Source organism: Culex quinquefasciatus, chromosome 2, assembly GCF_015732765.1.
Source record: "Culex quinquefasciatus strain JHB chromosome 2, VPISU_Cqui_1.0_pri_paternal, whole genome shotgun sequence".
NCBI lineage: Eukaryota > Metazoa > Arthropoda > Insecta > Diptera > Culicidae > Culex > Culex quinquefasciatus.
In genome coordinates, this window is record NC_051862.1 from 177,745,539 (window position 1) to 177,771,194 (window position 25,656).

Sequence of the window (25,656 nt, forward strand, 5' to 3'; positions counted from 1 at the left end):
AAAAGAACCCGAGAAAAAAATCAAAAAGATAAAACATTATTAATTATGTATTGCATAAAAAAACACAACCATCAAAATAAAAAAAAAAATAAAAAATCAGATAAAAAAATCTGCATAAAAAACGAAAAATTCAACAAAAAAATTATAACAAATTTAAGAATAAAAATAAAAGATAAAATTCAAAAAAGAACTAAAAAACGGCGATTTTTTCAAATTGCGGGTTTAGGTTTTATGTCCTAATGAAATGTTTAGCTAGAAATCAAATCATTAAAAATAAATCAACCATGATTTTTCGGCGATTCTTCCGATTAATTTTCCTCGATTAAATATTCGGATTATGACAGTTATCTAAAGCCAAATCCAAAAACAAATTCTATACCTTTCTTTAGTGAGAAAAGAAAAAAAAATATAAAAAAAATTTGCAGAACAAAAATTAAAAAAAAATCTAAATGTTAAAACATTTAAGGGTGCACAGCAACGAAGGAAGTTGTTGTCTTCTTGTTCCAAAATTGTTAAACTTACGGACCCAATCCTGCAATAGCGGGATTGTAAAATTAATCAAACTTTGTTGTAAATTACTTTGTGGACAGTACTTTAGGGGATGAATAAAAAAATATTTCAATAGTACCCGTAGTTTTGAAGATACTAAAATGTCTGTAACACAAATCTGGGTGCAAAAGCTTTGGTTGATGTGCACCGTTAATGATTGATAAATTAAAAAAAATAAAAATTCAGATATTAGAATTCAATTGTGTTTTTATTAGAATTTAACAGTTCTGCTCCAGGATGTTACATTTGCAATTCAGAGATTTGGAGAACCTTTCAACTGAGATCAATTCATAAACCTTTGTAGGGAGGATACATATTTCTACGTTTGGATTTTGCTAACTGGGTGTTCTTTTAGGGAAAATAAATTTTGAGGAAAAACCCTAGATCTATGAAATTCAGATATTAAAAAAATAAAAAAAAACTAAAAAAATCAACAAAAAAAGAAGTGAAATAAAAAAAAAACTTTATTTTTTTGCCCCAAACGTTTAGAATTCTAGGCATAAATCGCCAAAACTCTGCAACCCATTGTTGAAAAAAAAACGGAGTTTTTTAAGATAACAAATTTGATTACGGCACCCCAGCCGTGGAGACGGCCTAAAGAATTTAAAGGGAATAATTTTGGACAAATAAATAACGACGCTCTTTGATATAAATATATAACTAAATTTATTTTCTTAACGCGTTAACACATTATTAATTGTATATTCATTGAATGAATTAATGAAAAAAAAAACCTAACGTTTTTTTATTCAATCTGCGCACCTTAACTAAGCGCGTGAGTCTCTTCATTATTCGCCATTCCATTTCGAATAAACTTTTCTTCATTTCAACATGCGCGCCTTCAACGAGGGGAAACCTAACTTTTATTCTGCTGCCTCCGCAGGTACTGCACTTTTCCGCTTTTTTATGTTTTCTAGTCTACGCGATTATGCCTTTTGTTTAAGTAGAAAACTGCTTTTAACTTGTTTACTTTGTCTGATATGAGCTGACGACTTACCTTCTAATTTGTAGTCTGTGTGTGTGTGTGGGTTTTGTGAGTTTATTTTGTGGGAAAGTCTGTAAGTTTTTTCTAACAATAATACTTGGGTACTTGCTCTAGTTGCTAGCTTTAGCTTAACTTTTAAGTTTGCTTATTACAAAAATCGTTAATGCAATTTACTCTTTTTTTCTTCTTCTTTTTAACAACCCTACGTAAGTATATGTAAAAACCTTCAGTTTGCAGACTTTGGAAGAGACTTTTTTTTCTAGCTTTGCTGTTTTCATTAAATTGTTTGTTTTCTTGCATCTTTTCAACAGTCAATCAGTCAAATTGTTTTTTAATAATAAGATCCTTCTCTCTCTCTCGTTCTAGGCCCTCTCGGTGGTCATCAGTTATCAACAATACTATATCAAAAGATGAGGGGGTTGAAATCAATCGTCACTGTCCATGCCGCCTCCGGCACTCACGGCCACCGCCGCCGGCGCGTAGTTCCGCACCAGTCCGGCGAACGTGGCCGCCCCGTCGTTCGTCTGCAGAATGTACGTCAGCACGCTCTCGATCTGCACCTGCCCGATCAGATTGCTGAAGAACAGATCCTCGAGGTCGCGCTTCGAGTTGAGCGCCCTCAGCGTGGGCAGCTTCATCAGGATCGTGACGAGCCGCTGCTCGGAGTTTTGCCGCTGGCGTCGCTTCTGCTGGTGCCGGCTCGACGTCTCGTAATAGCTGTCCTCGTCCTCTTCGTCGTCCTCGCGGATGTTCTCCTCACTCCCGGCGGCCATCAGCCGGCTGTGCTTGGCGCGGTAATACTCGCGGAAGCTGGTAAGTACCATGTCCTGGATCTTCGCCAGATGTTGGTTCTTGACGTTGTCCTGCAGAATGTTGTCTAGAACAAGAAAAGAAATAAGACCAAACCTCCAAACAAACACCCCTCCCCCTAAAACTCACCCGGATTGAACACGCACAGCAACCGCAGATAGGCAAACTCCTGGTCGGTGAGGTTCAGCTTTTGCAGCTCTCCGACCAGCTCCTGGATGAGCAGCACGTACTTGGTGAGATAGTTGATGATGTCGCTGCCGTACTTTTTGTTCAGGATCAGCGTCTTCATGTACTGGATCAGCGCCAGCATGATGGTGTTGAACGAGAGCTGGCCGCTGGCCTGGGCCAGACCAATCATGAACAGCTCGGGCCACGTTTGGCGCAGCAGCTCCGACTGGAAGGAGTCGCTGTGGAAGGGAGAGGGAATTTAGTTAATTTTTTTTCACTCAAAATTGTAGATGCCGAATTACTACAGTAGTTGTTCGGTAACTGGGATGAGAACGTAGCCCAGTCACCGAATGTTGCTCGTTAACTGGGCTGAAAAAAAATAACGAGGGGACCACCGATGCATAATATTTTCCAGATGAAATATAAAAATAAAAGTTACTTAAATTTATTTACAATGCTTACTTTTCATATTTCTTTAATAGTAACTTGAAATTAAACAAAAAAAAATCGGGTTGTAAAATAACCTTATTATAGGGGAGAGTGGGGAGACTTGATCCCATTTTTTTTGGATCGCACATAACTCTGTCAATTTTTCACAAAACTATGATCTTTTTGCATGAATTGAAAGCTTAAACATTCAACTATGTTTGGCTGATAAGGGTATTTCATCAGATAAACTCTTCGAATAACGCCAAGCGTTTTAAAAAAATATTTTAAACCGGCCTTTTCAAAATGTTGGGGGTAATTTGATCCCCCTTTCAACATTTTTAAGAAATCTTAAGCAAAATGTTTTTTATTCATCCAAACTTTTAATTTTCTATAAGATACAGCAATTTCACATTAAACCTGTACGTTTGTGTTCAAAATATAACAAGTTTAGCATGTAAAATATTTAAAAACTTAAAATTTTCTTTTTTAGACCAAAATGAAGCATGTTTACAAAAGCTGGTAATTTTTGTTTACAAAACTTTTGAAAAATGGTTCAAACTGTAGTTAGCTATGTAGAACTATACTAAAGGAAACTATGTACGAAAACCCAGCCAAATTATTCAATCTTGAGGCTGATTCCAGTGACTGTAAAAATGCAGGGATCAAGTCTCCCTAAACGCACTTTTTTCAACAATTGATTGTAAAAATAGTATGACGATAAATTTAACGTCAAATGCGTAAGGGTTTTGGAGTTGATATGTTTATCAAACAATTCATGTATAAAAATAGTAGTTTATGCAACAAGTTGCAAAAAGAGGATTTTTTCAGCACGAGACGTACATTTATCCAACGAGGTTCACCGAGTTGGATAAATACGACGAGTGCTGAAAAAATCAAGTTTTGCAACGAGTTCCATACAACATTTTTTGCAATTCCGAAAAACGCCCATTGAGTGAAATTTTAAGTCAATTTTTCATGTTTTTCGTCAATAAATCGTTTGAATCAAAAAAAATGTTGAAAAGTGTTACTTTTCGAAACAAGTGCTGAAAAGTTCAACTTTTCAGCACCCATTTCAGTGCTGAAAAGTAGAACTTTTCAGCATTTATTTTGAAAAGTGTTGCTATTCGATTCTGTTATGTTTAGTACAGAAAAGTAGGCTGTTTCGTCGTTCAAGAATGACAGGAAAAGTAAGTAGTTTCACGACGGAATTGCAAAAATATTTTTTTTGAATAATTTTTGAGTGTTTTCTATACTTATCAAAACAAAGAAAAAAGATCTCTTGGAAGTTTTTTGCAGCACTTCTTAGAAAAATGTGTGTAACTCAATTTAAACATTTTTTAATTTTTTTCTTTCTTTTCTACAATGAGTTTTAGTCAATTTCGCACAACTTTCTAGAACAAAGCTAATTGTTTTACCCACATGCTGACGAGATACAGGCTTGGGATCAAGTCTCCCCGGGGATCAAGTCTCCCCACTCTCCCCTATAGATAGGAAAAGCAACTAGCTCCACGTCGTAATTGCAAAAATAGATAATTTTCCTTTTTTCATATTTTAGACCAAATTATATATTTTTGTTAAATATTTTTATTTAAAAGATCAGACAGTTTCACAAATGTTTTAATTTTTAACAACTTAAACAAAATTAAAATGAACTAAATTAATTTTTAAATTTTATCAACAAAAAAAAATTAAGATACTTTTATATTGCTGATTTCGCTTTAACAAAATGATTTTTAATATTTTTTTTTGTAAATTTGTTTGATACTTTCCAAAAAACACGATTCTTTAAAAATCATATCTCTAATCCAGATTTTGCACCATCATGGCTATTGCTAAAAAGATGTAGTTTTTGTCTCCTAAAACACATAAAACAAATCTAAAATTAAAAAAAAAACTTGGTAATTTAACATATAGTCATAAAGAGTTGAAAAAAAAAAATGATATTTTTTTCGTATATCTTCTGAAAAGTCCTAATAATAGCCAACAATTTTGCCGAAGACTGGTGTCAAGCAATCGGAAATTCTCAAGTTACACAATTTTATACATTAACGTATCCATATTGTATGACCAGCCTCCATAATTGAATAAAGACTAGGGTGACAATAAATAAAATCGGCATCAGGGTTACCTTCCTCGATTCCTTAGACAAAAATATGTAAGTAACTGTGCCAATTGTATCGTTAAATTTGGTAAAAAAACATCTTTTCATACAAAAACGTCTTCTTGAAATTGCTAATAACTTAGGGTTAACTCGGATCGTTTTGGGGTCTTCGATAAAGTTGTGTTACATAAGAATCTCTCACTGATCCGACACATTGACCACCACCTTTTATAAACATTACGAGTATTCGTAATGTGTTTTTTTTTCGATGAAAAATACGTTTTTTCGGAACTTTGAGTACGCTATAATTTTACATAAAAGTCTCTTTGACACCAAATGTCTATCTCAACACCGTTTCAGGTTGCAAATTATTGAAATACACCTCTTTTTTCGCAAGTTCAAAAATTGAAGGGGTCGTACCGCCCCTCCGTCACGAGGTATAAAAAAACGGACCTTGGATTCGTGATCAGGGACAAAAGTTACCCCTTAGGACAAAGTTTAACGCAAATCGAAGAGGGGTCGGGGCAACTTTTCCCGACTTCGTGTGAGTTGGTAGATAATTACCCATACAGCAAAAAAAAAAAAAAAAAAAGTATGTGTCATAAAAAATCTTCTTCAGTCAAAATTTGGAATTATTTAAGAATATATGAAACAATTTTTTTAAATGAATTATAGATGTTTTTTTTTCGATTTGTGATTTAAAAAGTATTTTTTAGCAAGATTAAACTGTGACATTTGATTAAAAATTGAAAAACGCAATACAACGTATTCTAAATATTGTTTTATTGATTACATTTTGTCAATGAATTTCTGGAACTTTTTCGTTATTCATTTTAACAAAAAAAAATCTTATTTTTCACCTTATGCATTTTTTTTTATATTTTATATAAATAAAGAATTGGGGTGGATTTTCCAGCCAATTGATTTTAAGAATGTTACATGTACCCTTATTTTTAATATTTATTCTCGGGGTTACAGAAATACTAGGAAACGAGATTTTCTTCACGAAATGCAGAAACTTTCATATCCCAATGAGTGCGATGAGCAATGTATGGCTTGATAATTTGTGAGTGTTTTTTTAGGTTGGGGAAAAACATTAAACATGAAGAAAATTTGATTTTTTCCAGTTCAAAAAATAAAACTTAAATAAGAGAATGGTCTTTTTTTGTGAAATATTATCTTTTTTTAAGTGGTTAAATAGTAGGGATCCTCAAAAAAAAAAAAGTTTTTGAACTTTTTTTAGGCTCTGAAAGGTATTATTCCCGATCGGCCATTTGGCGGCCATGTTTGTTTTAGATAAACATTCAAATCTCGAGTCTCTGTGTAGTTCCGTAGTAACAGTTCAATAGGGCGAATCTGCGTTTGTAAACAAACAGTCTATCCCTTTTGCTCAAGTGACAGTTCACGTTAAGTAAGACGGGACAGACTGCTTGTTTACAAATGCAGATTCGCCCTATTGAACTGTTACTACGGAGTTTGTAGTCATTTTAAATATCGTTAAGTAATTTTTCATTTCAATTTACTATTTCTGGGCCCTGAATTCAAAACCATTATTGACAGTCATTGCCCCAAGAGTGAATGCCACCATCTACAACCTTAAGCTGCTGTGACAAATTTAAGTTAAGTTTTGCATAGCTGGTAACTTTTCACGAACAAGTCTTACCACTTTGAACTCTCCCCAATCATTGTTAAATAGGTATTTGATATCTTTTAAGGGTAAGCCGTCCATTACCTTGAGAAGAAAGTGAATATTTCTCTCAAATGCTCAAAATCGTGCGGCGGAAAAGTTAAGAAAATTGATGCTTTGTTTTGGAATTCGGGAATTTTCAGGAAATTTACGATACAGTAGGTTCGAAGGTATCAAAAAGGAAGGGAAATCTTTATGAATTTAATTTTTCTCATACAATTTTTTTTTCTTTGTGGGATGGTTTCATTTCGGCGAATGTGCAAAATCAGCGAGAAACTAACTCAAATTGTAGTAGTACATTTTTCTACAAATGTTTGTATCTTAATTATATGATTTTGATAATTTCTCAGGGAATACAACAATGTTTGTAAAACAGTTTACAGGAAAATTGCACTTCTATTTCTATTACAATTTTGGTGTTTTTTGAAATAATATGGTAGGCCCCTGGTTTTTCGGTACATTCCAGCGCAAACTTTTCGAATAGTTTCGAATAGAATAGTAGTAATAGGCTAAGTCTTGTGCTGAGTAAATGGCACTACGACAAACATTTGCGGCCTAATGTCTAAATCACGAGAAAAGAAAAAAAATCAACAAACAGGGTTGAGTAAAAATTCAACAATTCCTCGATTTTTGTTGAGGTTTGGCTCAAATGAGTGTAAGTAATGTCCAACTTTGTGCATAATTTGTACTTGCTCAAAATTCCTTAGTAGCAACCTATGCTTACTAACATTGCTGTTGCTTAAAATGGAGATCTACAAACTGACATGGCGGGCGCCGTTGGTGGCTCGGAAAGAATATTACGCGTCAGTACAGCAACTGAAGGGCACCCATGACTGATCTCTCATGCTCATACTCAATTTGTACCTGCTCATAAATAAAAAAATCCTATCAACACTCACCTCAACATCGAAAACAGCTGGTTCTTCTTCATCCAGTGCACCGTGGCAAACAGCAGCCGCGATCCCGTCTCGCACACGTAGTGCGCACTCAGGTAGTTGGGCAACACGTTCGGCACCTGAATGTAGAAGCTCACGCATCCCTCGCTCAACTCCAGGCAGCTTCCGTAGTCAAAGTTGAGACAGTCATCAGCGCCACCACCTCCACCACCATTCGAATCTTCCCCGTTGTTGAGGAGTAGCAGCGGGTGTTCCGACTTGATTGCGGGGTGGTTGTGGGGCAGGGTTGTCGAGGAGCTGTTGTTGTTGTTGTTGTTGAGTTCGTGCTCGAGGTTCTGGATGAACTCGAGCGAGTTGCAGATGAGGTTCTTCTCGAGGGAGGTGTTGGTGGCGGAGATTGGGTTGGGGTTGGAGGTGGGACTGTTGTCGCTGGTGTCCATGGGGGACGATTTGGGGTGGGATTCTGGGGGGTCGAGTTGGGGTTGGGGTTGCTGGGATGATGGGGGTGGTGGTCCGAGGCCGGACATTGCGATGGCCGTGGTGTTGAGGCCGATGAGGGCGGCGATCGAGTCGGCTGGGGTGGGGGGTGCGCGATCTTGGTGGTGGTGGTCTTGGGATTTGAGCGAGGCAAGACCGGTGAACGGGTTGGACGAGGAGGTGATGGAGGTGGACATTGAGGAGGCGATTGGTGGGGATTTGCTGGGGACCCGTTTGCTGAGGTTGGCTGTGAACTCGGCCAGGTTGAAACCGGGGAAGATGTTGAGGTACGAGGCGGCGTTGGCGGCCGCGGCTGCGGCAGCGTTGCTCTTCTGTTCGTTGTGGTACTCCTTGTTCCGGTGCGGGTTGTACTTGCTGTTGGGGTTCGGACCAGCCGAACCGTCCTTTTTGTCGATGATGGGCTTGCGCTCATGCTGGACGGCTGAAAGATAGAAGGTAGGAAGATCATTAGTCGTTGTGGCTCATCGGATGCTACCACGGCGGTTGAGGTTTACAATCACTTCGCATTCCGCAGGCGAGGCACTTCTGTAGTCGGCAGTACTGGCACCGGTTCCGGTGATGCTTGGTCACCTCGCAGTTCATCGACCCGCGGCACTGGTAGCCCAACTGTTTGCGGATCGACCGCTTGAAGAAGCCCTTGCAGCCCTCGCAGCTGATGGCGCCATAGTGCCGGCCGGAGGCTCGATCGCCGCACACCAGACACAACTCGATGCTCATGCTGTTCAGCGATGACAGGTGCTGCAGGCCAGCCGTCGATGCCTTGTCATCCAGGTTGCCGCCAAACGGGACTCCGGTCCCCGGTTCCAGTTTCATCTGTTGCAGGCTGGGCTTGATATCGAAATTATGGGGCTCCATTAGAACTTTAAAGTCCGTCTACACACCAGAACAACGACAAATATCGGAGAAAGGTCAAAAAGTGCAGTTACCTAAGGCCTCTCACTTGTGCGCGCTCTCCCCCCGCACCAAAACCAGTCACTTCCCCCAACAGTCCTGTCTCCTCAAAACCGAAAAGGACTTTCACACCGCACTTGTCGCGTTACACTTGACTCAACCAAGAGTTACGTCACCAATTTCTACACACAAACACACTTTGGATAGAGGTCAAAGCTCTCTCGCGGCGGCAGGTTCTTCCCGCATCTAACATTACTTTGCGCGGTCGTTCTCTCTACTACTGCTGTTGATGATGGGATGGTCTAGGTCTGAATGAGTTGAGCGGCTGAACTGCTGACGACGACCGACCAGGCCAGCCTACTCAGTGCTGGTGTGGTGTTGTGTGCTGCTCTGTGTATTTAATCGACATGATACGGTTATTCGTTCTTTGGCGTCGACGAGCGAGCGAGCGGGGAAAGGTATGCCCTCGTTGAAGGAGAGCGAAAGCAGGGGTGCTTAAACTTTTATGCTGTGGGGGTTGGTGGGGTATGTTTTGAATTATGTTTTGCTGATAATTGTTCTACAATTGCGTTGAAATAACTTATAAAATTTTATAGGACATATTGAAACAAATTATTTTTGAGTTTAACAGATGGTAACCTTTTGAAATATAGTCCAGACAAAATTATCCAAAATCCATCCCAAAAAAATCGTTGTATTATTTTTTGCCGTTGAGCTATTCAAAATATTACCCTAAAAAGGTTCTAAAACGGTTCGACATTTTTAATTCAAAATGAAGGCTGCCAGGCTAATAAAGCAGAGCTGAACATTGAGAGTTTTCATTTAGTTATGTTACAGGAAACCAACCACTTGAATTGAATTGATTTGGGGTCGCTGAACGCTTGTTTCACTTTAAAATAGGTAGCAAATTAAAAAATAAGAAGAAAAGTATTTTCATGATTCTATTATCCAAAATTTAGATAATCGAACTTGTAATATTCTAGACTGGACTGTATAATAATTTTTCAGCAATAATAAACATATAAGTTAATAGGGGAAATATACCCATTTTAATCACTCTTAGCCATTCGACCGATTCTCATCACTTTTGCCGTTTTCCTCTATTAAATCACAAAATTTCAGATGTATTAACAATGGAGAGTTGCTTGCTCACTTTTATTTGAGCTATTTATTACTTTGGAACGGTCAAAAACACTTTATGGAAGCTGTAATCCATGATCAAAGTGCTGATAGGCCGATAATAGAAATAGGCTGAGAAAGGGTTTAGTTCCCCTACCTAAATACCCGAGGGAAAAAAATATTTCAAGCCCGATTTCCAAAATAGAGGCATTTTTATTTTTTATTTGGTTTTAGATCATACTAAACTATTGACTTCCCTTAACATAAGTTCACCAAAATAGTAGTTTATGCAACAAGTTGCAAAAAGAGGATTTTTTCAGCACGAGTCGTACATTTATCCAACGAGGTTCACCGAGTTGGATAAATACGACGAGTGCTGAAAAAATCAAGTTTTGCAACGAGTTCCATACAACATTTTTTTCAATTTTGAAAAACACCCATTGAGTGAAATTTTAAGTCGAATTTTCATGTATTTTGTCAATAAATCGTTTAAATAAAAAAAAAAATGAAAAGTGTTACTTTTCGAAACAAGTGCTGAAAAGTTCAGTGCTGAAAAGTAGAACTTTTCAGCATTTATTTTGAAAAGTGTTGCTATTCGATTCTGTTATTTTTGGTACAGAAAAGTAGGCTATTTCGTCGTTCAAGAATGACAGGAAAAGTATGTAGTTTCAAGACGGAATTGCAAAAATATTTTTTTAAATCTCTTTTTGACTTCAATGCATTGGAAAACGAAATTCTGAAATTTTAAGAATATTGAGATGGTTTGATTTTGCACACATTATAATTCAAAACATGTATGTAGCTTTTGTGAAAAATTTACAAAAATAGAAAACCTCTGAAATAATAAACTACACAAAACGCGACACTTGAAAAACTTCAATTGTATTGTTTCTTTCTATTTGAGAAGCTGTACCTCAGGAACAAAAGGACCAATCTACAATGTTTCTTAGAGTAATAATTTATAAGCATATTTTCAGCTTTTTGAAAAATAAATATTTTCAGTGATGGGCACTTATGGGTAGTATTTCATTTTTTCTTAAATGTCTTCAAATTCGATTATTTTTAAAAAAATCGTTAAAAAAAAGCAAAGTAATCCACTTTAGCGACCCCCGGGTCTTTTGTGGTCTCTGTTGCAAGTTTCTGCTCATTTCTAGGCGTCCGAAGGTTATGTGTGGTGAGTCACTCAAAACCTCTTTTACGCAAATGGACCGACGTTTTACTTCCCCATCCGATAGAAGGCGTGGTCAGGCAAATCTCGTCTCGAAAAATGCCACCGGGTCCGTCTGGGATTGAACCCAGGCCATACTGGGATTCAGAGGCTACCACGCTAACCACTAAACCACCGGACCCGGCAAAAAAAAAATCGTTATCTCTTCCCAATAAAAAAACTGAATTTAGACATAATCAAAACAATTAATTTATAAAATTAATATTTTTATATTAAAAAAAAACGTCAGTCCTAACCAATACCAAAGACATTAAATCGATCAGAAATTCCTCCCCAAGATTCAGATTGTTATATACCCCCAGTAAGTTGTAAACAATATTAAAATGATAAAAAATAATATTTTTTTTAGCTTTTTATGGAGAATTGCTCATAAATAAGATTAGTTTTACACTTTTTTCATAACTTTTAAGTGTTTTTTAAACTGAATTGTTGAAACTGATTTTCTATTTAATCGTTAATTCAATATAAAACATGTTACTTTAAATTGAACAAAAAAACAAAAAAAAAACATCGTTAAACATACCAGTTTTTCGTAAAACATCTTTTTTCTAGAGGATGAAATAATATTTTTTTAACAGATTGCATTGTATTAAGGCTGGTACAAATATTTTTGAAAGTTTTTGTTATCCTCCCCTTCAAAATTGGCTCCAAAAATCAGGGACAAAAAATTATTTTTTTCAAAGCAACTTCAAAAATTCAATGGAAATTTAAGTGCAATCAGATTAAATCCATTTAAAATACATACCCTTTCATTTAGGATCATTTTTAACATATTTGGGTTTATTCAAAAATCTTTTGAAATTTTGAAAATTTTCGATGTAATGTGCCGCAAAAAGTTTTTTCTTTTCGCTAAAACTTTTGTTTTCGTTAAATGAAAACTAATGATTGCAAAACAACAGTTTTTTACAGTTTATTGAACTAGTTCAAAATGCATTTTAAAACACTTTTTTATCCAATGTTTTTGAGCCGAGGGACACAAACTTTGAAAAATATTTGCATCGGCCTAACAAAAAAAAATGCATTTCGGAGCATCGAAAAATCGGTGAATCTCGTTAGATAAATGTAAGGCTCGTGGTGAAAATTTTTCTTCTTGCAACGAGTTCCATACATCATTTTTTGGAATTCCGAAAAATTTGAACAGAACTATAAGTCAAATGTTCATATATTTAGTCAATGAATTGTTTAAATCAAAAAATGTTGAAAAGTATAACTTTTCTAAACAAGTGCTGAAAAGTTCAAATTTTCAGCATTCATTTCAGTGCTGAAAAGTAGAGTTTTTCAGCATGAGTTTTGAAAAGGGTTACTATTCGATTCTGTTATTTTGGTAGAGAAATGTAGGCTGTTTCGTCGTTCGAGAATGACAGGAAAAGTAAGTTGTTTCACATACTATTTTAATAAGTTATTTAAAAAAATATTCTATGCAAACTGTTTTTAAATTATTTTTAAAATAGTCTAGCAATTTGCAGTTATAGAGTAAAAATTTTATCTATACATATTACACTATTTTAATTACTTCAACTCTGCTCCCTTTGTCAAATATTATCGCATGATCTTTACAATATATTGGCTGACAGTAGATTGTGAATAAGGCATTATAATTTAATACATTATCTTTACAGATTTTGAGCAAAATTCGAAGAAAAAAAAATTTGAATTGACAAAAACTTTGAAAAAGAAGTAACGAAAACTTTGAACAATATTTGCAACGGCCTTAATTGAAAGATGTTTTCAAACTTACTCAACTTTGGAGAAAAAGCCATACGGCCCTGTCCAAATATTTTGATTTGATAGTTTTTATCAGACAGTTTTTGTTTTTTTTCCCGAAAACATCAACTAAAGTAAAAAAACATCTAAATATTTTTTGAAAAAATAAAAAATAAACCCCTCGAGTTGATCCTGCGCAGAATTTTTGTTGTTCAGTGTTATTAAACCTTGCCTAATGATTATTAAAAAGGCAACTACCACGGTTGGAAGAAAATCACTTCTAGCGAATACGATTGCCTAATCGCTAATTTAATCATAGTCGTCGGATTTTCAACACTGGCAACTACCAAACTTTTGTTGTTTTTTTTTTAGCCATTTATGTTGAAGTTAGTCTCATAATGTTGTATTAACATCAGGGAGTAAAAGGATATTTTGTTTTTTTTTAACGATTTGATTATTTTACTGTAAATTTACTATCTAGGAAACTTTTATGCTTACTAAATTTTTAAATGTGGTTTTTGAACATATTAAATCAGTTTAAATCTTTTGACACAACTTTAATCATGCATTTAAGCCGTTGCAATATATTTTTCAAAGGTTTACTTAGCCTCAGCATTTTGCGTTTTTTATGACTCAAATTTGATTAGAATGTAGAATGTTTGAAATCATAAATCGATTTTTTTTATGATCATGATCAAACAACAAGAACTTCCGTTAAATTTTAGAGTTACAAGAAAAATCTACACCGGTCAAGAACCTCTGCCCTTCTTCCAAAGGTTGTATGCGTCCAGCGGTACCACCACCATCGGCTTTCGACCAACACCACATCAGCAACCCACAGACAGCAGCAGCCAGCACGTGAAAGGAAGAGGGAAGGTGAATGCTTTTGGTTCCGCTACGAGAGACGACGAGTCCGACCGGGCATACCTTCCATACCAGTGCACAAAACATGCTCCCAATGCTTGTTGAGGCTGCTGCTGCTGCTGTTGATGATGGTGATGGGCGCATACTTGTTGAGCAGTTCTCTGTAAACGGGGTTTGAATAGTTTTTTAAGATTTTTTTTTTCAAATTTTGTTTTTTAAATATTTTTTACAATTTTTGTAGCTTGAAAAAAAATTTGACTTGAGGTTTTACTTTTCTATTTTTTAAGACGGAGCTTACTTTAACAAAAAAATAAAACAAGGTAAAATTCCGAAATCTCCGAGAATTTCCCTGTTGATTTTCTTATGAGGAGCCCCAAGTGAGCGGTCATCAGCCAGATGGGCACGGCACGGAGAGGAGGTTCAAGTTTATCGACCATCATCGGTCGAGTAACGCAAGAAAGCAAAAAAAAAAAAAATCAGAGACGAAAAAAAAAACGGGATCGATTCAATAACACGTGAATCGCGAGCAGATCGGCGCGAGAGGTACTTTCGACTTTGAGTCCGAGACTTTGGGGCCGGAGAGGGGTTTTATGATTATTGGGGTGGTATTGTCAACCTGTTGCGCGCGGTGTTTTACCTTAAGGAAGTAGGAGCAAAGTATGGGGAAATGATCTCGTTTTGGAATGAAATGGAACGAATTTGGAGATTTTTCGGTTCGCATTTACATGACAAAGTGAGGTGTCACGAGGGCGAACCAAAGTGGAAGATCAAACGGTAGTTTTTTTTTTCGGGGAGTAAATTCCTTAAACAGATTGGGCTTCTCTAATTTGGAACGGAACTAGATCTTACCTTGGATCAGTGAAATTTCTTAGAAATGCATGTACCAGGTCAAAGTCTATTTTTTACTTTGGCAAAAAATGGCATTATTTTTTGATAGAAAATTTGAAATTTAAAAGTGTTTAATCTTAAAATGAAATCTTTAACAAAGCATAAAAAGATGTATAATATTTTACAACATTATTATTGTTATGTACTGTCAGCATGAGGTGACATTGAGCAATGTATTCTGAATTGTGTAAACTTGTTGGCCTATCCTGACCCCCCGACCCTATGTCACCCCTGTTTATGGTATGTTAAAAAGTCACTATATCATGTTTCTTAGTTTTATTCAGAATTCTAATTAAATTTAAAAAATATTTGAAATGTTGCAACAATGAATAAATTTCTGCCTTTTCTTTAGTCCGTAACTCAATTAGGTCAATGTTAGTTTTATTTTACTTTTTTTGTCTACCCCTCAAAATCTCCCCAAAAAATTTGTTGAAATAGTTATACAAACGATTAAGGCTATTTTAAATACATCGTAGAATTTTTATATTTGCATTTAAGTATACAATCAAAAATAGTACTTTTGAAGCCTTTTACAAATTTTGAATTTTTGGACCACGGATCGTTAGAAGACGTAATATCCATGTTTTTTTTTTCATAAATCGATTGATATTTAGCATATTTTGACAGAAGGACACTTTTTGTTGCAAAAAATCAAAATGAGGCGATAAACTTTGAACTTTTAAATTAGGTTTTTTTTTTTAATTTTGATATCCGCATTTGTATAGGTAATTTTATCACTTTTTTTTTAAAATTTCGTGGTCATTTCACAGTGCTGGCGCTTTTTCAACAAAAAAAGTGGTAATTATTTACCTAAATATGGGGAAAATAGTTATTTGAATTCGTCCAATTTGTCCCTTATTCACCCAAGTTGATGATTTTCTGAAATAGCCGAATGTTAACTGATACTCTTTCCATATAAGTCAAATATGAGTCGTTTGACAATTATAAATAGTTTTTTTTATATTTAATCCACATTTAAAAATATAGAATGTTTCTTTTTAATTTTTTTGTATCATTTTAATGAATTTAGTTTATTTTATAACTGTCATTCCGTTGCTATGTAATATTTAATAAAATGTTAATTATTTCTAGTATTTTTGTAAAATTGCATAATTGCTTCATCAAATAATCCTTTTTATTTATTTTTGTCTCCGCCACAAATGAGCAATAAATGTATAATTTTTTAACTTCAAAATTTATAGGCTTTTAAAAAGGGTATGCAAATATTAAACGTCTGTTCTGGAAATAGTTGGCACTGATGGAAACAATTCAGATATAAATTGCAAATTGTCGCCGTTTTGATTTCTGTTCCAAAAATAAAATGAGGATTTTTAAGTATTTTTTTTTGGTTTTATATGAGGGCACAAAAAGGCAACTTTTTGGTTTACTCACCCAGAAAAGGTAAAAAAATAAGCAAAAAACTAAAAATAAAAACGGATGGCAATGGCATTTTTTAACATTTTGTTATAATGCAATAAGGGATTTTTTTACTAAACGCGCCGAAATTTTGCATTTTATTTCTGCAAAAAAAAAATAGCTCTCGTGTTTGATTATTCCCAAAAACATGAAAAAACGAAACTTTATTCTTGGGAATACATACAGTTCATACTTGAATTGAATTTTAGATGGTTTAAAGTTTGGTTGGTTGGATATCACATTTTTTGAGTAATATCCCCTAGAAAAGGTTAAAAAATGAATATTACATCAGGAAATGGGCACATTTTTTATGACACAAAATCTGCCACCATTTCCTGATAAATATTACCATCATTTTTTTCTGTGTATCTTAAAGTTTTCATGGGAATTTCGGATAATTGATTCACGAAAAAAAATAATAATATCTATCAAATATCACTTAACTTTTAAATGTTGAAATCTTAACAACTTTTGTTTTTGATTTCCAAACATTAACAAAAAATATGAAAATAATAATATTAAAATAGGTTTAAATTTAGTAATTTGCTCTAGAAACAATTTAAAGAAATACTTATGTTTGAAAGAATAAAAAAAAAATCGCACATATTTCAACAATTTTCAACATATAAAATGAACTATATGAAAAACTATATTTCGGAAACAAGAATAAATTATTTCAATAGAATGGAACTCAAATAAAAATTAAAAAAAACTAAAATATATAATCTTTGAAAGATTGTGAAAATATGTTAAACTGTTATGGTTAAAACTCAGTGTTTCTCAACCTTTTTCGTTCCATTCCCCCCTTGACTAATTTACATGAACTTCATTCCCTCCTTAAATTTGGAACAAATTTTAAACAAATTTTATAATTTAAGATTAAATTGTTATCATAATACTGAAGTTTCAATAAAAAAACAAAAATCATGCAAAACATATAAATATGCAGTTTGTGAAATAAACTTCACAATGTAGTCCAAAATTGATAAAACTTTCATCCAGAGAGATTTTTTCGAATATAGGTAAAATAATCTGGATGTGAAAGAAACGTTTAAAAAGTTTATAAAAAAAATATGATTTGAGCAAACTGAAATTAATTGGTCATATTTATGATTTTGAAAAAATATTAAAATTTTAAGCGACAAGTGCAGTTCAGTTATATAATAACTTTTATTTTTTTAGGACTTTTATTTTAAATGTTCTAATATTCTTTTCAAATCGATAGCTTGATTGAATGTTCCAGACATGGATTATTTTTGCAAGTTCGTTGTTCAAAGGCATTACATTTCTATTGCATCCTCATTCCCCCCCAAGAATGGGGGAATTCCTCACCGGTTGAGAAACACTGGTTTAAAGGAATAAAAAAAAATCTAAAAATATTACTGAAACAAGAATAAACTATTTCGAAAGAATAGAAAATTCTTTAAAATAAACTTAAAATTTGTATCGCTTCTGTAGGAGGCGGTGATTTCGAAAAAAAAATATTTTAATTCTTTTTCTCAAAATGCTTATGAAGGAACTACTCTTATTTGAAAGAATTGAATAATTGGTAAATATTTTTCTAAAACAAGAATAAATTATTCTTAAATAATAGAAAAACTAAAAAAAATGGAAAAACAAGAACGAATGATTTTAAATGAATATAAAATTCTTTGAAATATATTCAAAATCAGACTTATCTCATTTAAAACTTTTCAAAGAACTGTCTATTTTCGAACTCATAAAAATAGTAAAACAAGAATGAATTGATAGAAAAATAGATTTGAGTTTTAAAAAAATCGCATAAAACAATTTAAAGAACTGCTCAAGTCTGAAATAGTAGTTTATGCAACAAGTTCAGCACAAGTCGTACATTTATCCAACGAGGTTCACCGAGTTGGATAAATACGACGAGTGTTGAAAAAATCAAGTTTTGCAACGAGTTCCATACAACATTTTTTGCAATTCCGAAAAACACCCATTGAGTGAAATTTTAAGTCAAATTTTCATGTATTTTTCCAATAAATCGTTTAAATAAAAAAAAATGTTGAAAAGTTTTACCTTTCGAAACAAGTGCAAACAAGTGCAAAAGTTGTCAGGTACCTCACACCTATACAGGAGAACTGACGAAACTGCTTACGAAGTCACTTTTTTTTTTCGTTATTTGAATTTATTTTGAAAAGTGTTGCTACTCGATTCTGTTATTTTTGGTAGGAAAAAGTAGGCCGTTTCATTAATTCAGAAGGACAGGAAAAGTTGACAGTTTCACAGCGGAATTGCAAAAAATATATAAACACTCAAAACTATGACTGAATAGAACTGATTGGAGTTGTTCACATGAAATTTTGAAATAATTGAAACACAATAAACCATATGAATGCAAACAAACCTTTATCTGGAAAAAACATGTCTAGGAATTGCTCATTATCTCACATCCCTGATTTGATATGGAAATTTGCGTCAAGTTATCCTGATCTTTTGAATACATATAATTATTTCCATTGTAATTGTAATTTGTCAAACTAAAAATTGAGATTGATTTTTGTCTAAAATCATAGCACTTTCTTGATGTTTCTGTATAGTTTACGATTGAACATTCAATTTTACATTTAAAATGAATTAAAAATTTGTATCGGAATCACATTACCTAGACTCTAGAGTCATTATTTTGAAAGAGGCTTATAAGCTATGGGACCTTTTTAAATAAGACTCTAGATATGATCGTTATTGAAGACCAGGATAAAGTAGGGCATGATATGATTGAGGGCAAATTTCTTAATCCCAACGAACGAATGTCCCATTGTAACGGAACAACCTCTACCGAGCAGGAAATCACGCCAATCAAACAAATACCTTAACCCATTCCACAGCAGCAACCCTCACAACTCAACCACACAGCCATGTGGTGGCGCCTCGCGATCCAATTTGCACTTTAAACCTGCTGGCTGACATTTATCTGATGATGATGTTGGTTGATGGTTGAACACCTTGGGGCGGTCGACAGCATATTAGCCCCCCATTCGTATGCAAGTGGCTCACAACCGTAAAAATACAAATATCACAGCACAGAACAGCACACATCACACATGAACGATCTAAAATGCTAAGTGTCGTCGTCGTCACCAGATCGTCACTTCAAAAGTCACTCACTCTGGGATTTGCTCTCCAACGCCCTGACCGCGTATTTCAATGAACTTTACACAGCTCAACGCACGCGAAGGGAGAACGGTAGCCACGATCTTGAGGAAGTCCAGCTCCAAAAGTGGACAGGTACCTCACACCTATACAGGAGAACTGACGAAACTGCTTACGAAGTCACTTTTTTTTCGTTCGTTCGCTTAGTCCGCTGCTTGGTTGATCTAGTTCATCCATCGATCCCGATCACTAAAACAAGCAACCGCGTCAAGCATCGTCGCACTCAATCCATTTACATCAACAGAACTGCTGCTGCTGACGGGGAGAAGCCGCGGGAAGAAGAGGTCGGAAAGGTGTTGAACGGAACGGAGGGAGAGAACCCCCGACGGCAAGAAGAACCAGTCGGGCTGACATTAACTTGTCGAGCTCTTCGAGTTGGTCGTCGTCGTCATCGATTGTCGCGACTCACAGATACAGTCAAAGAGAACCGCGTGAATGTCGTCGTCCGCGGCAATCTGGATGCCGATTCTTCCGAAAGGTCAAGTTATTCCGTTGAGAAACCACGAGAGACTCTACACGAGATTAGTGTGGTATATCTGGATCACGCTGCTGAAACTAATGGGCAACGTACTCTACTATTAGCTCGATATCTCTCTCTCTCTAGTTGGGTTTATGTTCCGTATAAATATAACGCCACTCGTTGGGTACTTCAAACCTACGACGGAACACCCCCTCGAATGGTCGAAGGGAAAGGGAGGAGGACCACCCTAGCGGCAGGCCGTGTCGTCGTCGAAACGGTAAAGGTCTCTTCCGCGCCGCTACTACTCTGTAGTAATGAAACGATGAGAGGGAGGTGCATCAACTTCATCAACTGCTGATCGTCATCAGTCAGAAGCAAGTAACTCTCTTGATGGCTGGCTACCTCCAGGAGTCCGGGTCAGGATGGGAAAGGGTGGTAGCGCAGAATAATGATGTGTTGGTTGATATATAAAATAAGATCAAAATCTTGTTGAAAGTGCCACCGTGGTGAGCGGAAGGTAGAAGGAACAACGTAGCCGTCGTCTTCGACGACGTGTGTATTGGGATCGAGAAGATTTTCAGTGTTGGCAGGATGGATTGTTTGCTGTGGATATGGTTATGTTTTTTTTGTTATTGATTCAAAAACTGTAACATTTCTAAAAGTTTAAAAAACATTTGAATTAATGCTTGAGAACATTTGACATTTTTGGTCAATGGTGACTGAGCGCTTTTTTGCCTTCACTTCGTCAACCTAACTTATATTTTCTAACAATGAGCGGAACGCAATATCACTCACATTTGACTCTCACCATTCGCGCAGAGCTCGTTCGTTTGAATTCTATCGGAATTTCAATCACCTTCTCCATGATAACATTCAAATGATTGCTGTCACCACGCAGCATCGCACAAGCGAGAAAGAAAGAGAAAGATAATGTTTCTTCGTGTCGCGCAGCTGCTTGAGTGTAGAGCTCTGCATTCGTTCGTATCAACTTCGTGTGCGTTCACTGACGCGTTCTTCGTAATGACGATCATGACAGGCGCGCTCAGTCAGCATTCAACGATCGAATCGCCGACAGTCTAGCTTTTTAAAATTTCGGGCTGATTAATGTAAACGAATTTGGAACAGCATGGAGCGATAAAGTGCAATCGGCTTGCCTTAGCAAATCACTTACTTCCCGTTTGGAGATAGCAAAATAGTCAGTCTCAGTCTGTCAGTCAGTTATACGTGATACACGAGGAATAATAGCAATTTTTGAAATGCCTTTTTTTAAACCTTAAAATTAAGTACACAATTAGAAAGCGTGATTATAAATCTAGCCTCGTTTATTCAAAAGAAGTTCAACATTTGGTTAAAACGAAATTTCAAATTTCATGCCTGGTTTTTTAAATTTACAGTTATGCTCTTATTAAAAATTTGCAGAATATCAATGAAATTATAAAAAATGTTCATGAACTTTTACATTTTGTTTCAATCTTTGTTTTCAAAATAAGTTAAATGATGAAAAAGTCTTTATTTGATATAAAGTACATAAATTAGATTTATACAATGTATTTTGAGTAATTTACAAACGATTTTTTCGGACCCGAATGACTCTTGAGTTAAGTGGTCCTTAAACGCAAATAAATAAATAACGAACGATTTTACTAGTTTTTCAAAGAAGATTTCAATTTTATTAAGTACTATTTCCCCCTTGTTTTTCGGTGAATTTTTTAAAGGGGATTAGGGAGGAGGAGTTGGGGTTGTACAAAAACTTAAAATATAATTTGCAATGGCTGAATATTATATTATTTTGAATGTAAAACATTTGGCGGAATTTAAAAAAAAATTGGCTTTTGATACTTTTTTCAAATTAAAAAGGACGATTTGCTATAAACGTTTTATGAAACGTTTTATGATTCATAATATTTCATTATTTTAAGTTTAAAAATGTCTGAAGTATTTGGTTTTCGAGATATTTTAATTTGTTATTTAGGAAACTTTCAACGGTAAACAACTTATCATAACGTGTTGAAAAAAATGATTTTATTGTCAAAATAAAGTACAGTCCAGACTCGATTATCCGAAGGCCTCGGAATAATTTCACTTCGGATAATCGAAACTTCGGATAATCGAATCAAGATTTTTTTTATGTCTAATTTTTGATTTTTAAGTATGATCCCTAAACTACGCTTAAGTTGTTTATAATTTTTAAATCCAAGATGGCGGCCAATATGGCGGTGACGAAATATTGAAAAAATGCATTTTATTATTCAATAGGCAATCAACTATTCAAATTTGACTAATATGGAGTCGCAGAACTCGAATTTGATGTTTAAACAAGAAAAAGAAACAAAAGTTTTTTGTTCGTGATTCGAATATTTGAAGTCCCATACAAACCTTCGGATAATCAAAACTTCGTATATTCGAGGCTTCGGATAATCGAGTCTGGACTGTATGAGCAAACAATTCTTTTTTCAAAGTATTTTCAAAATTTTGATTTTAAATTTATAGAAAGTTTGCTGAAATTTTTGAAATCAAATATTTCAAGACTTCTACTGTAAAAAAGTCATATACTATACAAATAATCACTTGAAATCAATAATAAAGTTATTGTTGGTTTTAACTTGAATCCCATTTAAAAATCAGGCAATCAAAAAGACGTTTTTGAAAAAAAACTTGTTTAAAAAATCATTGATCCCATCAATACCCGCAATTTCTGATGATACTAAATGCATCAGAAAAAAACGTTTTCAATGCAAATAACAATTAGTTAATATTTTGATAGCATTTTTGTATGGACAGCTGCCAAAAATGTATGTAGATTTGTATGGACGAATTAATGATGTAAAAGTGCTTTTTTGGCCAAGAGAAAGTACTCACAAAGTTTCAGCCGATTAAAATATATTCAGATATTTATAAAAATCAAAGCAATTGCTAAGCCTTGAAAAATCTTTTTTAAGAAAATTTTATATTTTAAAAGCTTTTTCTGCTTCCCAGTAAAAATTTACACCGTCCAACGCAACTTGTTTAATTTTTTTTTAAATAAATTTAATTAAATAAAAAGATTAATCCGGCAACTCTGCCCTCTCTCCAACCCAGCCGATGTAGTATTTGTTGCCTGATTTAGTTCAAACTAAACATCATCACTACTTTTTTTAGTAGTGTGCGCCTGCTGCTGCACTTTTCTTCCGAATGCTCTCTTTTCCAATCCCCACATCTCTCCTTCTTCCGCTCTAAAATGTGGAACCTCCACACACTTTCCACCCCGCTTTCAACTTCGAGGAAAACTCCGAGGAAAAACCCCGACCGCGACCGTAGAAGCGCAAGGAAGAAGAAAAAAAAAAGCAGAAAATGCATTCGCCGGAACACCGTAACGAACAAGATCGGTGATGGTTGACTGCTGGGCTTTATGACGGTCTTTGGTTGGAGCAAGTGAGAGGCTTCGTTTCGTTTCTTCCCCCCAGGGTGGGTGGTTTCAGGGGTGGGCGGGTAAGGTGAGGAAGTAGAATGTGTACGTACCACTTGGCAGGAAAGGTTTTCGAACAAAAATCCGCTATTTCGCGTAATCCACTTTCATGGTAGTTTTTTTTTTCTCTTCTTAGAGCCTCAAGTCGATGAACTGTCCACTTGGGTTGAAACTTTGGCACACTAAATTGCACAGATTTTAACAGAAATATTTTAGAAAACTCCTTAAGCGGCACTTCTAAGCTCCAAGATGAAATCCACACTAAATCAAGTTCTTCAGCACACGTTTCACACTCAAAACATCCGCCGCCCGAAGCAACCTGAATCACCTGGCATTAAGAAGACCTTTTGCTGATTGACTGACTCTGACTGAGTTGAGCTGAGCTGGTGTGGAATAGCACCACGACGACACGGGAAGGGAATCCCAACGTGGTGGTGGTAGTTGTATAGTTCAATGGAACAGGTTCGTCGGTCGGTCGGTCTGTCAGAATGGGATTTGGAGTATGAATGGAGTGTGAATGTGTGAGAAAATTGTGAGTGTGTGCTCGGTGTGGTGGTTTGTGTGAGATGGGGGTAGAAAACTTGAATGGTAGCATAAATCGACGGGGGGTTTATGCTGGGTGTTTAAGCTGTGTGGTATTGAATTGTTGTTTGATTTTGAAATGACAGTTAAAGCTAGTTGACATATATAAGGCTTTTGTATTTTTTTCATAGTATTTCTAATGTTAATATTCAATGTTCGAAGACAATGTTATAATCTTATGCAAATTTTCAGTATAATATCTCATCGTGGAATTTTCCAGATGTAATCTTGAAACCATGTTGAGGTTGATTTATTTCATGATATCTTCAGATATCGTTAAGACTGGCACTCCAGAAAATATTCTCTGATTTTTTTTTCAGGCTATCATACATTAGTATTTTCGAATAATGTTGAGTTTATCATGAATTTGATTGTTTTTTTTTTTAAATTCTGCTTTATTTTTAATTTAAAAAAATATATGGTATGTCTCTGTCCGAAATACAAACCATATAAAGTTTCGTCAAAATTTCAGGATAAAACCAAAAAACATAAATGGTTTTCTTAAATATAATTTGTAAATCACATGATTTTTTTATTGAAGCAGTTCATATATTAAACTGTGATGTTTGCCAAATATTTAATTAAATTAAAACGTGTGACTTCGCCTTGATTTTGAATTTTCTGGACCTTAGTTTTTCTATGAAATGTTGAATTTGCAGGAAATCGAAATTGAAAGCGTGACACGAATTTATACATTAAAATCAAACAATTTTTGATGTCAAAAGCATTCTACCATGAACGGAACTTTTTCGAAGTTTCAGGTGTGACTTGAATTCTTATGGATAAAATCATAAAATCGAAGTTCAATGGTATCAAATATTAATATTTCTGAGATATTAATTTTTTTTCGTGAAAGACAAAATTGTAAATCTGACTTCCATTGATAATGTAAATAACTTTTTTTTCGGCAAGAAAGGATTTTAACAGTTTTTCAGGTGATAATTGGAATGTTATCATACTTTGCATGATTTGGAGAATAATATTTGTAAATTGTGTATATTTTCTTTCATTTAGATTATGTTTAGAAAATTTAACGATGATTTCTTGCACTTGCACTTGCATCTTTCTCTCTTTAGCCTGCTTTAATTAGAATAATAGGGACGTGAAAATTCAATTCGTTACAAATGAATTTGAAATTTATGTCTCTTGTTTAAACTTGTTTAAAATAAATTACGGTGTACAGCACCGTAAACAAAATATTTTCGCAAAAAAGTATTGCGTGAATACATACAGTCCAGACTCGATTTTTTTTCGTTATCTTATTTTTGATTGTCGAGCTCAAATATGGCCCCTAAACTACGCTAAAGTGATTTGGAATTTTTAAATCCTAGATGGCGGCCAATATGGCGGTGACGAAATGATGAAAAATGCATTTTTTACTTTATTGGCAATCAACTATTCAAATTTGACTAAAATTGGGTAATAGAAACTCGATGTTAAAATCAAGAAAAAGAAAAATAAAACGAAGAAAACATTTTTTTTCGTGATTCGATTATTTGAAGTTTTATACAAACCTTTGGATAATCGAAACAACAATTGCAAATCAACTGGACAGTAGCGTGGTTCACTGATATATGAAAAGACAAAAGTGTTATTTTCGAACGCATCAACCGGAAGTTTAAAACACTATAGTCCCAGAAGCTAGCCTGAAAATCTAAGCTTATTTGGTTAAGGTTTAGTTCCTTCAGTTTTGATCTGAAGCTAGAATGGAATTTTAAGCAATTTGATGATTTATTTTGCACTTTTTAACTCTACTTCTAGA

General features: G+C 34.7%; 1 protein-coding gene across 5 annotated transcripts; it reads right to left on the reverse strand.

Annotated features, from left to right (window-relative positions):
* Positions 1-1,415: 1,415 nt before the first annotated feature.
* LOC6033167 (orphan steroid hormone receptor 2) lies at positions 1,416-23,685 on the reverse strand. 5 transcript variants are annotated; one of them, XM_038254953.1, is made up of 5 exons: positions 23,366-23,685; positions 8,624-8,996; positions 7,629-8,544; positions 2,474-2,751; positions 1,416-2,411 (listed from the first exon to the last, which is right to left on the reverse strand). In XM_038254953.1, exons 2-5 carry the CDS (start codon positions 8,976-8,978, stop codon positions 1,960-1,962), a joined length of 2,001 nt encoding a protein of 666 aa, XP_038110881.1. In that variant the 5' UTR covers positions 8,979-8,996; positions 23,366-23,685; the 3' UTR covers positions 1,416-1,959. The 5 variants fall into 5 exon arrangements, with proteins under 5 accessions (XP_038110881.1, XP_038110884.1, XP_038110880.1 ...); XM_038254956.1 differs by having other exon boundaries at positions 8,618-8,951; positions 23,366-23,684; XM_038254952.1 differs by having other exon boundaries at positions 8,618-8,996; positions 23,366-23,684.
* Between the last annotated feature and the right edge of the window lie 1,971 nt (positions 23,686-25,656).

Excerpts from the sequence above, each read along its gene's own strand:
- LOC6033167 (XM_038254952.1), bottom strand. The coding sequence starts at position 8,978 with ATGGAGCCCCATAATTTCGATATCAAGCCCAGCCTGCAACAGATGAAA. Across the intron at positions 8,545-8,617 it reads CTGCGGAATGCGAAGTGATT|CCGTCCAGCATGAGCGCAAG; the intron begins GTAAACCTCAAC and ends TCTATCTTTCAG. Across the intron at positions 2,412-2,473 it reads GCTGTGCGTGTTCAATCCGG|ACAACATTCTGCAGGACAAC; the intron begins GTGAGTTTTAGG and ends TTCTTGTTCTAG.